At 50.3% G+C, this 14,890-nt stretch overlaps 1 protein-coding gene across 1 annotated transcript; it reads right to left on the bottom strand.

The window, feature by feature from the left end:
• Positions 1 to 80: 80 nt before the first annotated feature.
• Ddx39a (DExD-box helicase 39A) lies at positions 81 to 8,707 on the bottom strand. Its single transcript, XM_026399797.2, has 11 exons — positions 8,585 to 8,707; positions 4,301 to 4,512; positions 3,834 to 3,961; positions 2,823 to 2,915; positions 2,296 to 2,479; positions 1,496 to 1,614; positions 997 to 1,128; positions 807 to 916; positions 575 to 719; positions 320 to 467; positions 81 to 231 (listed from the first exon to the last, which is right to left on the bottom strand). The coding sequence occupies exons 2-11, from the start codon at positions 4,506 to 4,508 to the stop codon at positions 215 to 217; spliced, it is 1,284 nt and encodes a 427-aa protein (XP_026255582.1). The 5' UTR covers positions 4,509 to 4,512; positions 8,585 to 8,707; the 3' UTR covers positions 81 to 214.
• Positions 8,708 to 14,890: the final 6,183 nt, after the last annotated feature.

The raw sequence follows: 14,890 nt of genomic DNA, 5'->3' as shown, positions 1-14,890 counted from the left end.
AGGTGGCGCTGCTCATTGGCCAGGCCGTGTCCATGAAATGCTGACAGACGACAAAGAAACAGATGGGGTGGGAGTCAGGCTTCCATAATAAAAATTTATTCTTACACAAATCTACAGCTTTTGAACAGTAAAAAGAGACACCCATCTGTTGCCTAGAAAGAGGACATGAAGCAGCACGTGGGAAGCAGGGCGGCTGGGTCTTCAAGGCACGTGGTTACCGGCTCTGCTCGACTGCAAAGACAACAGGGGAGGCAGTGAGGGAGAGGTCCTCTGCCCGAGACCTGCATCCCCAAATGCTGGCCTTGCCCCAGCCACTTACTGTATGTGGAGATATCGATTTCTTCCGGAAGCTCAGCCACATTCACTTCAAACCGGTCCTGGACATCATTGAGAATTTTGGCATCATTTTCATCAGACACAAAAGTGATGGCCAGGCCTTTGGTGCCAAAGCGACCTGCGCGGGCCACCTGCAGGGAGGCAGGAACAGGGTCAGGCCATAGACACGCACTCAGGGTTTGATGATGAGCAGAGCCAGGTGCCCACCCACTGTCACCCCGGGAGGAGAACCTCTTACCCGGTGGAGGTAGGTGTCTGAGTCCTCGGGCATGTCATAGTTGAAGACGATGTTGACGCGCTCAATATCCATCCCTCGGCCAAAGAGATTGGTGGCCACCAAGATCCGCCGCTGGAAGTCCTTGAACTGCTGGTAGCGTGACAGACTGGGTGCAGGAGAAATAAGTGGAGGCTGTCAGACACGGGCTCCTGGGCGCTGCTCCCTCTGGCCACGGCAGGTGGCGTGCACTCACCGCTCCTCCTGGGCCATGCCCCGGTGAATGGCGATGGCTGGGAAGTTCTGCTCCACAAGGAGCTGGGCCAGGGCCATGCAGCGCTGCACGGATTTGACGAAGATCACCACCTGTGGGAGAGGCAGCGGTTAGGCCTGGCCGGGTACCTGCTCCTGAGGCCCAAAGCCCAGGACAGGCTGCGGGGCATCACCTGGTTAAACTCCAGCACATCCAGGAGGTCAAAGAGCTTTCGGTTCTTCTCGCTGTCCTTGAGCTTGACATAGTACTGCTGCAGCCCATGCAGCGTGAGCTTGGTCTCGTCGTCCACAAACACCTCCATGGGCTGTGTGGGAAGGGAAGCAGGAAGGGGCGAGCGGGGCTCACTTCTGGGCGTCTCGCCTGCCCAGAACCTTCCAGGGAGTGGCTCCTTTGCAGCGATGCTTCCCAGAGGGCCTGCTGTACCCAACCTCAGAAACAATTCTCTACCAAAAGCTGGATGTGAGCTCTGGTCTGGCTCAGGCGTGGACCACACTCGACTCTCAGTGTGACAAAACAGGGGAAAGAAGGAGCCTCAGCCGGCCTCCCAGCATCCTTCCAGCCGTGAGGGCAATGTGGGTGTCGTGGAGCGGCCCCAGGCCCCTGGGGAGGGCTGAAGCTGCTGCGCTGAGGTCTCAGCCACCACGGGCAGGCCGGGGCGTCACCCTACTCACATCCTGCATGAACTTCCTGCAGACTGGCCGGATCTCCTTGCTCAGGGTGGCACTGAACATCATGCACTGCTTCTCATGAGGCGTTAGGCGGAAGATCTCCTGCACATCCCGCCGCATGTCTGGGTGGGGAAGGCAAGAACCAGGGGGGCATGAGTATCTGCCAGACCACCAGCCCAGCCCAGTCAGTCCCAGCCCCTCCCACCTGTGTCAGGGAGTGGCAGGAGGGAGAGTCCCAGGTGCCTGAGGGGCTGGACTCAGGGGAGAGTGAGCGCAGGCGCGGGAGGAACTGCAGTCGACTTACACGCTGCCAGAGCGGAGCAGCTGTGCCAATGCGCCTCGGGCCGCGCTTCGGGGAGGGGAGCCTGAGGCAGAGATAGCCGCTGGGGTGAGAGCCGTAGCTGCTCCCAGGACACAAGCCCTTCTCCCACGGGTCCTGCCACAGCTGACTGAGGGCAGGTGGCACCCAGGACTAACCCAAAAGGTGGCAGAAACCGCTCTGCTCCTCCAGGTGCATGTAGGCATGCTCATGTGCCCAGGAAGGGCTAGCAGCTCGTTCGGGCACAGTGGTCCCATTGAGCTTGGCTTAGAAGCAGCACGTCCCACTCTGCCAGCACAGAACTTCCCTTAGAGCCATTTACCAGAGGCCTGTGTTCTGGCCATATCCATGTGACCCACTATGGGACCCTTAGAAACTGCCACAACCCACTTAGAAACTGACTCTGGAGTCTGGGGGCCTGCAAGGGTGGGAGGTGTGGCGGGCGGGCCCCAGGTAGCCCCACAGGCTTGGTAGGGACACTCACCCAGCTGCTCCAGCATCTTGTCACACTCGTCCAACACAAAGTGCTTCACGTTTTTTAAGTTGAGGCTCCTGTTCCGCACGAGGGCCAGGATCCTGCCTGGTGTCCCCACCACTACATGGGGACAATTCTTCTTCAACACTTCTTCATCTTTCTTGATGGAAAGGCCCCCAAAGAACACAGACACCTACAGGCATGAAGAGAAAGTTGCTTCCACATACCTGGGGCTGTCCATACTCACACGCCATCCTTGGTCTGGAGAGCTCAGGCCCCAGCAGTCCCAAGAGTGCCCAACACCCCAGCCTTGGTGCCTCAGAACCCAGTGCCAGTGAACGGCAGCCCCAGGCTGGGATGGGCACAGGCCCCTAGAGGCCATGCATAATTCATCAGGCTTTTAAAGGAGCATAAACCACCGCAAACCTCAAAGGCAGCTGCTGTAGCCAAGCTTGGTAAATGCTGGCTGGTCTAGTGCTGGGGCCAGCGAGGCTACAGAGACCATGGGGCACCCTGCTTGCTTGCCTGAGGCTCACCTTGACACTGGGCATGTATTTGGAGAAGCGCTCATATTCCTTGCTGATTTGGAAGGCCAACTCCCTCGTATGGCACATGACCAGGACTGTCACCTGGGGAATGAATATGTAAGAAATCCTTGAGGAAGGCAGCCTAAATTCTCCCTCTCCAGAGCTCATACCCACCACACCTAACTGGTCCCCCCCGACAGGGCACCAGCCACACCTCAGTGTCCTACACCTCAGGCCACTTGAAGGCACAGTCCAAATGCCTTGCGTCCCTCCACCTTCTCACAGCCCTTCATTGCCGCAAAACTCATAGCTACTGAGGCCTAATCTTTTGACGATAGGACCCGTAACAAAGCCAGACGGAGAAGGGACTGGGTAAAGGTAGAACCTGCCCACCCAGGGTGACAGAGGCTCCAAGTTAACAGCATCCTGCCTCTGCTCGAGCTGCACCTGCCTTCCTGCTCATGTCAAACACTGGTCACACCAGTCTTCCACCAAGACTCCATCCTTCAGGACTTGCCCCAAGACAAGGGTACAGGTCCCAACACACCACACAAGGATATGAAACCTGGCATGACTCTTGTTTGTTCTGTTTTTGCTGCTGAGGATGGAACCCAGGGCCTCAACACATGCTGGCCAAATGTGCTGCAATTGAGCTACACCTAGCACCCCTGTATTATTCGTAAGATCAAAACACCAGAATTCACCCAAGTTATCCCCCAGATAATGGAATTCAATGTTAATGACATGAGGTCTCCAGGCCTATCATCAGGAACAGCAGGAACAACCAGACAGGGCTATTCTACCTCCCAAAGCATAAGCTACGAGGGAAGCACCCACTGAAACAGCAGCAATATCTCTGAGTGGTTTATGAATTGCAGGTATTGCCTCATTGGCTTTTTAAATTTTAACTACTTAATTTCAAAAAGCCCACAAAAAGAATGTGGGAGCATAATTTTATCAAGGGGAGCTGGGGCTCTGCTGCCCCAGGCAGTGTGCACCTGGAATGGAAGCAGCACTCACCTGTCCGTTAACAGGCTCGATCTGCTGCAGAGTAGCCAGCACGAAGACAGCCGTCTTACCCATCCCAGACTTGGCCTGGCACAGGACATCCATGCCCAGGATGGCCTGGGGGATACACTCATGCTGGACTGAGGAAGGAGGACCATGTGAGTGACCAGAAAACAGTGCATTCCTTCTCTACAGATTCTCTACACCTTCCTGGGAAGGTGACTAAGGGGACCCCAGATGGGGCAACCACAGGTCAATCCTGGGCCAGACCACAGACATCTGCCTGTCTGGGGTATTCCCCCAGTTAGAGCAGACTGCCATGCTGCAGAACCTCCCAGGACAACTGCACAGCTGACCCACAGGGAAAGCAAACCCTCCCTCATCCAGGACACGCTAGAGGTTACACTGCTCTGAGCAGGCAAAGCTGGTTTTGGGGAGATGAGCTGGGGCACTGGGTGAACATCACCAGGGAGGCCTACCCTCGGATGGGTGTTCAAAACCACAGTCCACTATGGCCCTCAGGAGCTCTGGCTTCAGCAAAAAGTCTCGGAAGCCAGAGCTATGGATGGAGACGTAGGACCCCTTGACGTCTTTCTTAGGTGGAGCTGGAGTACTCTCTGGAGGAGCCTGGGGCTCTTCGTCTTCTTCGTAATCCAAGAGCTCGTTCTCCACATCCTGCTCTGCCATGGTACTGAGAACAGAAGAGAGAGGAAGGGCCAAGGGAAGTGACAAAGTGTAGGCAGGACAATCTACCCAGCAAGGGAGACCATGGCCTGGCAGCCATAAGCTGTTGACACAGACCCAAAAGAGGCCTTCATGGGAGGGCAAGCCCCATGAGGTGGCACAGAAAGTTAATGGAGCGCTGGGCATGGTGGTGCAGGCCTGTAATCCCAAGACTCAGGAGGCTGAGACAGGAGGATTACAAGTTCAAGGCCAGCCTCAGCAACTTGGAGAAGCCGTAAGTATCTTTTTAAAAATCGACAGAGCTGTAACTTCACCCTCAGATCCCTTTCTGCCTCAACACCGCCACCAGCTCCACCTGTGCAATACCACCCACCCAGCTTCAGCCCACGGTTCCCACTCCCACCACCCTCCTCCAAGCTACCAGGTCTTTCCTCATGTCCTCACATGCCCATCAACATCCTCCAGCTCCAAGGGCTCCCATAGCACCCAGTGAAATCCCAAATCTGCTCCACAGTCCTCACGACCCTCCAGGTCCAGCCCCTGCCTACCATATTGCATACCACCCTTGCTCTGTTCATCTGCGCAGACTCACAGAGCCCCTATGTCAAGCCTTCAAGCCCTGCTGCCCCCTGGGGGAACATTCTGCACAAAAACATCATTTTCAACATTCAAGTCTCAGTTCTTGAGACTTGTTCAAGACCTGCTTGGATCAATGAGCCCAAAGGAATCCCCCTTCCCCCCTCGCTCCTCAAGGACCCCAGACACCTGCAGGTGTAGCTGCCCAGATGCTGGAGAAAACCGAGGACGTGCGGTGGGGTTGTGGCTCACAGGTAGAGTGCTAGCCTGGCATGTGTAAGGCACTGGGTTTGAGCCTCAGCATCACATAAAATAAAGATGTTGTGTCCACTTATAATTAAAAGAAAACTGAGGATGTGAGGAAGCGAGAAGCGCCTGCTCAGCTCTGGTACCTTCTGCTACCTGTGGCCCACCCAGGGGAATAACTATTTTCATGAAAAGGCCTCCCACTAGGTGCTGGCCAATCAAAGAGCTGAGATGGTAAATGGAATTAATACAAAGTTCACTCATCTCCTTGCTATGTCTAGCAATAGACACTAAGTGCCAGGGACCCAACTGTGAATATGCTTTTGTCCCCCCTCCCCCACCCCCCATGGCAGCCTCCAGCTGAAGATGAGACAGTGCTTCTTCCTGGGCCAACACACTAAGGGTGCTAGGTGGACTTTATGGTTTTAACCATTTCTATGCTGATGGCCCCGTGTCTCTAGTCAAAACCCCTTCCCTAAACAGACCCAGTCACCAGGTGTCACTTTCACATCCTTGGGTGACACTAAAAGTTGAACTCAAAATGCCCAGAGCAAAATTCCCCATTTCCCCTGAAGACTTGCATCCCCATCTACAAAACAATTCCATTCTCTGAAGGAATCTTGTCTTCTCTCTCCCTCAACCTCCTTCTCTGATCAGCCAAGGAATCCCTCCACCACATCCATCCAGGGCCCCACCCGTGCTAGGCAGGTGCTACTTCTCACTCGTGCTACTACACTGACCCCAAGCTGCCACGCCGTTTTTAAAAGTAGAAGAGCTTTACAGAGATACTCATGTGTTACAGAACTCAAAGTACACAATTCAGTGGATTTTAGCACAAAGACATGTGTCAGGGCTGGGGATGTGGCTCAAGCGGTAGCGCGCTCGCCTGGCATGCGTGCGGCCTGGGTTCGATCCTCAGCACCACATACCAACAAAGATGTTGTGTCCGCCGAGAACTAAAAAATAAATATTAAAAAATTCTCTCTCTCTCTCTCACTCTCTCTTTAAAAAAAAAAAAACAAAAAAAAAACAAAGACATGTGTCACCATTACCAGTCAAGTTTAGAATGCTTCATCAGCTCAAAAAAGCCTCTGTACCATCAGAGGCTTCAGCCACCAACCCCGAGCCCAGAAAATCACTAATCTCTTGTCTCTACAGAGTTGCCTGTTTTGGACACTTCACATTAAAAGGCTCATACAACATATGGCCTTGTGTCTGGCTTTCTTCACTAAGCATCAAGTTCTCGAAGTTCATCCACTTTATAGCATGGATCAGTGCTTCACTCCTTTTTATAGCCATATAATATTCCCTTGTGTGGGCACATTAACACATCTTTGTTATCTGGGTGCCATCACTTCTTGGCTGGACTATGCCAACGGCCTCTTCAGTGGCTCCCTGTTCCCATCCCCTTCTACCCAAAACGGTCAAAGGGAGTCTGTTAAAGCTAAGTTGGGCCTGACATGTCACTATGCTGCTCAGAACCTGTCACGGGCTTCCACCATGCTCAGATAACACTCAAGTCAGCACCACAGCCCCCTCTCCATGCTGACTCTCCACCTACTCACCTCACCAGCCTTGCTGCATCTCAAACACACCTCAGCACTTGCTATCTCTGGCGTCTGGAACAGTAAAGAACTCCCCTGCCCGATACTTCTTTTGGACCCCCATTGCTCCAAAAGGGCAGTTCCTTACAGCCCCAACCTAAAAAGCACCCCCTCCAGTCAGTCCCCCCCTGTGCGGACTGGCACAGAGCAGATAAGCACTCAAAAGCAATGGCTGAATGAATGGAACAAGAATCAGGTCTTAAGGCAGAGTGTGCGAGTCTCTGAATCTGGAAGCAATCTGATACCAACCCTAAGAATTCTTACTGGCAAAGACAGGAGGGGTCCATTTTCCAAGCACCAGAGAAAAGACCAAGAGCCAAGAAAGAACAGGAGCCAAAAAAGATCAGTCCAAAAAGCACCAGATCTTTTGGGGTATGAAGAACAACTGGCTGGCTGAAGTACAGGCAGCAGACAAAGCTGGAATAGCTGGTCAGGCCCAGGGCACTTATGCTTAATTTACTAAGCAATAGGGAATCGCTGATTAGGTTTCAGAGTTGAGTGAGTCAATCAGCATTTACCCAAGAGGAATTTACTCCACAGACGCAGAGGAGGCTGACACCATGAGCCAGGAAAACCAGTCACCAAATGGAAGGGAATTAAAGCTGGATGGGGGCTGGCTAAGTAAGGAAGGAGAGGAGACCGCGGGACACCAAACAGGTCAGAGACAGGCATCACCTGGGCAACCCACAGATGGAAAAGAACCAGAGTTACCTCCTCTGACTTCCAAATCTGGGTGGCCAAGAGACGGCGTGTTTAAAACACACAGACCAAGCCAAGTTGTTTTGTGTTGATGTGGAGACATATTCGCAGCACAAATTTTTGCAGAAGGGGCGAGGGATGTAGCTCAGTGGTGGAGTGTTTTCCAAGCCAGTGCGAGGTCTTGGGTTCCAACTCCAGACCCGAGAGAGGAAGGGGGGGAAAAGGCAACTCCCAGAAGTGGCTGGCCAGAGTCCTATGCTCGAAACAAATCGGGTCATAAGGCAGGATTTGGTGTGGTCTAACAGCCCAGAAAGGCCGGCCGCGACAGCTGAGGTCCCAGGAGCAGCAGGGCTTGGAAGCCGACACCGGGGTAAATGACAACCCAGACATGCCACGCGCACCCATCTGCCCTCCATTGTCCTCAGATAGGCTTTTCACCCCGGCGTTGATTCCCTACTGGGAACTTCTAATTTCAAAAGAGGATGATTTCTGCCCTAAGTGTCTGGAACTCGAGTCCCGCCGATGAAGGGGGCAAGAACGAGGTGCAGTGGGGGTGGGAGGACGCCCTTCGGACCCGGAGAAACCAGTCCAGTCTGGTAGCTCTGGCTTCTCCCACCGCGGCCTCAAACTCCGGGGTAGCCCCCTCAGTCTCTCCCACAAAAGGCCCCAAGCCGCCCCGGGGTCTATTCTCTCCCCCAACTCGGGCCCAGCCCGCAGACAGACCGCCATGACACCCCCTCCCGGAAGCAGGCCCGCGCCCTGCGCGCCAACGGCCGGCCCGGTCCTGGCGCATGCGCCCCGGGGCCCAACGGCCACCACCGCGCGCCCCGGGAGCCCCAACCGCCCCGCCCCCCCTCCTGCTCCCCTTCAACCCGCGGTATCTGCTCTCGCCCGTTTATCCACAGGTCAGACGTCCCCGCACCGCGGCCCCGCGCCCCCGGCGCCGCCGCCTACCTGGGTCTCCGTTCGCCTCCGCGTGCTACGAGGAGAGCCGCCTGACTCCGGCTACCCGGCACGCGCCGCGACACGAGCTGCGGCGCTTCCTGCCTCCTCAGTAAGACTGTGGTTCTGCTCACAGGACACCTTGCTTTTCAGTCAAGAGAAGCGGAAGTGGTGATTGGATAATAAGGAAGGTGTCAGGAGGCTATTGGTGGAAAGGAGAAAAGAGGGCGTGCCTCAAGCCTCCGCTTCATTGGTCAATCTGAAAGTAGGCGCGCCAAAATGAGATCTACGCCGGGCGGCGCCCTGTCATGTGATCTGGGTTCACTCCTCCATGGGTGCCGCCATGTTTAGTGCTGGCAACTGAAGGACAGATAATTAGCCCTTGACTTGTGCCCCACCCTTTAGAATCGTGGCCTCGGTCCTTGACGCTAAATCCAGCGCTCCCGGAGTTAGCATTGCTCGCCGGCGTGGGGGCCCTCCACCCTGGAGGCTTTGAAAGGACTCCCAGGAGGCTTGGAGGCTTCCAGTGACTATTCTTGTCTGTTCTTGAATTTAACAGAAGTAGAATCCTGCAATAGGTTTGTCTTTGGTGTCTGGCTTCTTTAGCTTTTTTTGTGTGTGCCAGGGATTGAACCCAGAGGCGCTTTTACACTGCCACATCCCAGGCCTTTTTCTGTTTTAATTTAGAGTCAGGGATCGCTGACTTGCTGAAGCTGGCTTTGAACTCACAATCCTCCTGCCTCAGCCTCCTCAGCCCCAGGGGAGGGCTGTGTTGTGGTGTGTGCCACCACACCCGCCTGGCTTAGCTTCTTTTGCTTAGCAAAATGTCCATATGAGCGCAAATTGCTGGGCATACCAGCAGTTTGTTTTGTTTTCTCTCCTGGAGTAGTATTTATTGTGTGGCTATATTACAATAGAGCCAATATACTTTTTTCCATTCATCTGTTAATGATCATTTGGTTGTTGTTGATTTTGTGTATTTGAACAACACAACACCTTGTGCTGCCAGGCAAGCATACTGACATTGAGCTGCATGCACCCTGAGCCCCTGTTTTCCCTGCTGAGACAGCATTTTGTTGTTGCCCAGGATAGCCCTGCACCTCTGAGCTCAAGCGATCCTTCTGCCTCAGCCTCCCCAGTATCTGGGAACATTAGGCGAGTTACCACCACATCTCTTTTGGCCGGTGTTAATGAAGTTTGTACAAGTACCTTTGTGAACAGGTTTTTCCGGAGTCAAATTCCTAGGAGTAGAAAGGTAGACCACATACCATTGTGTATGCAAGGTTTGGGTTTAGTAGATTTACCACCCCCCAATACTGGGGATTGAACCCTGGTTGATCTGCCACTAAACTACATCCCCATCCCTTTTTAAAAAATTTGAGATAGGGCTGGGGAAGCTGGAGCAGGAGGATCCCACATTCAAAGCCAATCTCAGCAATTTAGCAAGAGCCGGTCTCAAATAAAAAGGACTGGTAATGTGCCTCAGTGTTTAAATGCCCTGGGTTCAATTCCCTGTTCACCTTCCACCACCACCAATACTTCATTAACACATTGTCTTTTCCTTTTGTTTTGTTTTTTATGTTACTGGGGATAGAACCCAGGGAAGCTTTATGACTGAGCTGCATTCTCCAGTCCTATTTTAAATTTTTGAAACAGGGTCTTGCTAAATTGCTCACACTGGCGCCTACAACTTGCCATCTTCCTGAGTAGCTAGGATTTCTGGCATATGCCACCATGTCCAGCACACATGGTGCATTTTGAATTTTATGCCCTAAGCCAGTTTCTCACTTCACCCCTAGTCCTGGGCTTAGGTGCTAGCCCTTATCCTGAGAAATCTAAACCTATCAAGAGATTCCATCAAACATTTAATCACCATGTGGAGCAAGTGAGGGGATGGTATTAGCATATTTTTTTGCCAGATACATGGCCTGAAACCTAGAGAGGATTAACCCCAGGCCCAATGTCACACAGTTGGCAGAGATCCAAGCCAGGCTGTGTCCCTTTCTTAGGCTGTACCCTCTGAAGGTGGAGACAGAGGCTGAGGCCAAGTAATTTGGCTGAGGATTTTTGTTTTGGTATGGTTTGGTTTTGGTGGTGCTAGGGGGGTCAAACCCAGTGCCTCATGCAGGCTAGGCAAGCACTCTACCACTGAGCCACATCCCCAAGGCCAAGTAACTTGGAAGCCTGGGGAAAATCAGTCCCCAGAGAGAGATGCCCCAGAGAAAGAGGTGGGAGGTGCACTTGGAGTAATTAGATCATCTGAAATGAGTTTATAGAGGCTGAAGCTAGTTGAGTCCTGTTGAGAAGTCTAGGGAAACAGTGGCTCACCATCCATGCAGCCTGTGAGAAGGTTCTACAAAAAAAAAAAAAAAAAAAAAAACTTACAGGAAAGATCAGAGCCTCCTAAAATACACCCACCACCCAAGATTAGCAAATGTTAACATTTGTCATATTGGCTCGATCCACTTCAGAATGTTTTAAGATAGAAAAGACTTAAAACACACCCACCCAGAGAGCTAAAAAGAAAGACTGACAGTATTGATGGCTGGAGAGCCTACGGTGCTGGCAGAACCCTCACCCACTGCTGGAGGCTGGTGAACCAGCAAAACCACTTTGGAAAATTTCTGGGCAGCCTTCATCTTAGCCAAGAGGCCCCAAAGTGGCTGAGCATTGTTTTTTGAGGGTTTTGTTTTCTATGGTGCCAGGGATAGAACCCAGTGCCTTGTACATGCTAGGCAAGAGCCCTGCTACGGAGCTGTACCTGCAGCCCCGGTTGGGGCAGTTCCTAATAAGGATCACGAGGCATTTTAACCTCAGCACCCTTGACTTTTCTTTCAGCTTGGTGTTGGGGACTATCTTGTGTACTGTAGGATGTTGATCAACCTTCCTGGCCTCTGTGTACCTGTGTTCCCTTCTCGTCATGATAACCAAAGATGTACCCAGACACTGTTCACGGCTCCCCCTGGAGGAAGGGGCAAAATCCTTCGCACTCTGGGACCCACCCTGCTCCCCTTGGTTAAACAGACCTGTGTCATGGCCAAGCAGTCTTCCTAGGTGAGGACCTAACAATCGATGAAATGCTTTTTTGTTCACAAAAGACATGAGCAAGGATCATACTTTTATTCATAATAGCCCCAAGCTAGAAATGACTCAAATGTCCACATGAAAAGTGAATGGATAAAAAAAAAAAAAAAAAAGTGAATGGAGAAGCAGGGCCTGTTGTGCACACCTTCAATCCCAGCTACTTGAGAGGCTGAGACAGGAGGATCACAGGTTTGAGGCCAATCTCAGCAACTTAGAGAGTCCCTGTCTTAAAATAAAAAAAAATAAAGGATTGGGGATGTATCTGAGTGCCCCTGGGCTCAATCCACAGTACCCAAAACAAATAAATAAATAAATAAAAAGCCCAAATGCATTGCATCTGTGCTGAGCATATACAGAATTTTTTCTTGTTATGATTCCCTAAACAATACAGTATAACAACTATTTACAGAGCATTTACATTGCTTTGGGTATTATAAGTCATCTGGAGACCATTGAAAGTATATGGGAAGAGCAGGGCACTCAGGCCCACACTCATAATCCCAGTGACTCAGGAGGCTGAGGTAGAGGATCCTAAGTTTAATGCCCACACGAGGAAATTAGCCAGACCCTGTCTCAAAACTGAAAACAAAAAGGGGCAAGGATATAGCTTAGTGGTAGAGCACCCCTGGGTTCAATCCCCAGAACTGGGGGGGGGGAGTCCATGGGAGGATGTACGTGGGTTCTATGCAAATGTGTCACCCTTTCCTAAAAGGGAGTTGAACTTGAACGGCCACGTGACTTGGTATTGGGAGGATCCTGAAACCAATCACCCTTGAAATTTAAATTGCTAGAAAATTTTTAAAAATCTAAGTAATGATACACACAACATTATAGATGAATCTCAAAGCCAACAGTTCTCTATAAATATAATCAAAATCACTGGATCATACACTTTTAGTTTTATTTACTTATTTAAATTTTTGTGGTATTGAGGGTTGAACTCAAGGATGTTTTCCTACATCCTACATCCTCGGCCCTTTTTTTTTTTTTAATTCTTTGAGACAGACAGTTTCACCAGTTTGCCTGGGCTGGCCTCAAATTTGGAATCCTCCTGACTCACCTCTGGTATAACAGGTGTGTGCGGGGCTGGGCATGTGGCTCAAGCGGTAGCGCGCTCGCCTGGCATGCGTGCGGCCGGGGTTCGATCCTCAGCACCACATACCAACAAAGATGTTGTGTCCGCCAAGAACTAAAAATAAATAAATATTTAAAAAAAAAAAAAAAAAAAAAAAAAAACAGGTGTGTGCCACTGCACCTGGCTCATGTTTTACTTTTATTATTATTATTTTTTTAAATTTTGAGAGAGAGAGTCTTGCTAAATTTTCCAGACTGGCCTCAAATTTGTAATACTGCCTCAGCCTGCAAGTTGCTGGGATTACAGGCATGCACCACCACACCCAGCAAGTCAAACACCTTTAAAAGCGTGAATTTTATGGTCTGTGAATTTAATCTCAATAGAAATAAATAAATAAATAAATAAATAAATTTAAAACATGTTGAGCAAAAAAAGCCAGTCACAAAAAAAGCACATGTGGATGATTCCAGGAAATACAAAGGTTCAAGGAAAACCTCAATCGATGGTAATAGAAATTATAGGAGGAATTTGCCTAGGCAGACTGGACCAAGTGGTGATCACCCAGGTATAGACGTATATGAAAATTAGCTGGGGCTGTAGCTCAGTGATAGAGCCCTTGCCTAGCATGTACCAGGCCCTGGATTCCATCCCCGCTGCAGGAAAAAAAAAAAAAATCATAGTTTCACACCCCCCACCCAAAGATCTGTTTATCTTACCATAGCTAAAATGTCCTTCAATCAAAATAATTAATAGTTTAAAACAAAAGAAATAACACATTATAAAGTCAAAGTACTCTTGTTCACCACCTGCTCTGCTACAGTAACAATACCCTAAATAAAAAACAATGCTACTGAATAATCATGGCCCTGTGTTCCAGAAGACTTAATTCATTCAAGCCTCCAGCCATCCTATGACTAGGGGCTGCTATTATCATCCTTTTTTAACAGATGAACAAACTGAAATACAGAACAGTAACCTGCCTGAGCTGTCCGTATTAGTGTGAGCTCCATAAGGCTCTCCTACCTTTACACATTATTGCTCTGTTTTATTAATCAATAGAAAATCATATCACACTGTACTTTTTTTAAAATATTTATTGCTGGGGATTGAACCCAGGGAAGTATTCGACCACTGAGGTCCATCCCCAGCCCTTTTTATTTTTGAGACAGGGTCTTACTAGGTTGCCCAGGCTGGCCTCCAATTTGTAATCCTCCTGCCTCAGCCTCCTAAGTAGCTGGGATGTATGGGCGTGGGCCACCACAATGGTCTCCCGGGAAATGTTTTTTTTTTTTTTTGAGATAGATTCATTGGTACATTTAGTTCTGCTCTCAGCTTAATCCACTCCCGTTTCTTTCTCTGGCTCCTGCTGGTCCACACTTGGTTTGCAAAGAACTTTATCTTTGGGAAATACAGTCTCATTCTGTTTCTCCCTGATAAGAATGTATCACTGGTTCTCACTGTCCTCAGGGTCAAATTGAAACTCCCACCACACCGTGGGCAGTGTCTGGAACTTGCTGCATCCACACTGAAGTTTATCAGCACTAAAAATTCCAGCCCAGCTGTATGATGTCTGGGTTGTATCCCCATTTATTAATTCAGCAGCTACTTTATTTATTATTTTACAGTGCTGGGGCTTGAACCCAGGGCCTAATGCATGCTTACAAGCTGGCTGTCAGTGAGCTACACCTCAAGCCCTCAGCAACTGTTTATTGAGCATCTAGTATGTGTCAGACCCTGTTTTAGGAGGCAGGAACCCAGCAGAGAACAAGACAAATGTTCGCCCTTAGATTATTGACATCTTTTTGGGGGAGATATATAAGGAACCGTAAAGAAAATTTATTAAAATTTGCATGAAAGAAAAATCAAGCCAAGTGAGGGATGAAATTTGGAAAGGATTTATTATAGATGGGGGAGCAATCAGAGAAACCTTCTCTAAGGAGGCGACATTTGCACAAAGATGGAAATGAGCCGTGTACAGTGGTGCATGCCTGTCATGCCAGTGATCCTGGAGACTGAGGTAGGAGGACTGCCACATTCGAGGTCAGCCTTGCACTTAGACTGTATCACAGAAAAGAAAAAAAAAAGAAAGAAAGAAAAAAGAAAAGAAAAAAGAAACTGGGTCTCAATAAGTTGCCAAGGCTAGCCTTGAACTTGCAATC

Source organism: Urocitellus parryii, chromosome 3 (assembly GCF_045843805.1).
Source record: "Urocitellus parryii isolate mUroPar1 chromosome 3, mUroPar1.hap1, whole genome shotgun sequence".
Classification (NCBI taxonomy): Eukaryota; Metazoa; Chordata; class Mammalia; order Rodentia; family Sciuridae; genus Urocitellus; species Urocitellus parryii.
This window is presented reverse-complemented; position numbering and strand designations above follow the sequence as displayed.

Bases quoted from the DNA above. Each gene is read 5' to 3' on its own strand.
- Ddx39a (XM_026399797.2), bottom strand. From the start codon at position 4,508: ATGGCAGAGCAGGATGTGGAGAACGAGCTCTTGGATTACGAAGAAGAC. The intron at 917-996 runs GTGATGCCCCGC...CCTCTCCCACAG, and splicing joins ATGTGCTGGAGTTTAACCAG to GTGGTGATCTTCGTCAAATC. The intron at 720-806 runs GTGAGTGCACGC...TCCTGCACCCAG, and splicing joins GGCATGGCCCAGGAGGAGCG to TCTGTCACGCTACCAGCAGT.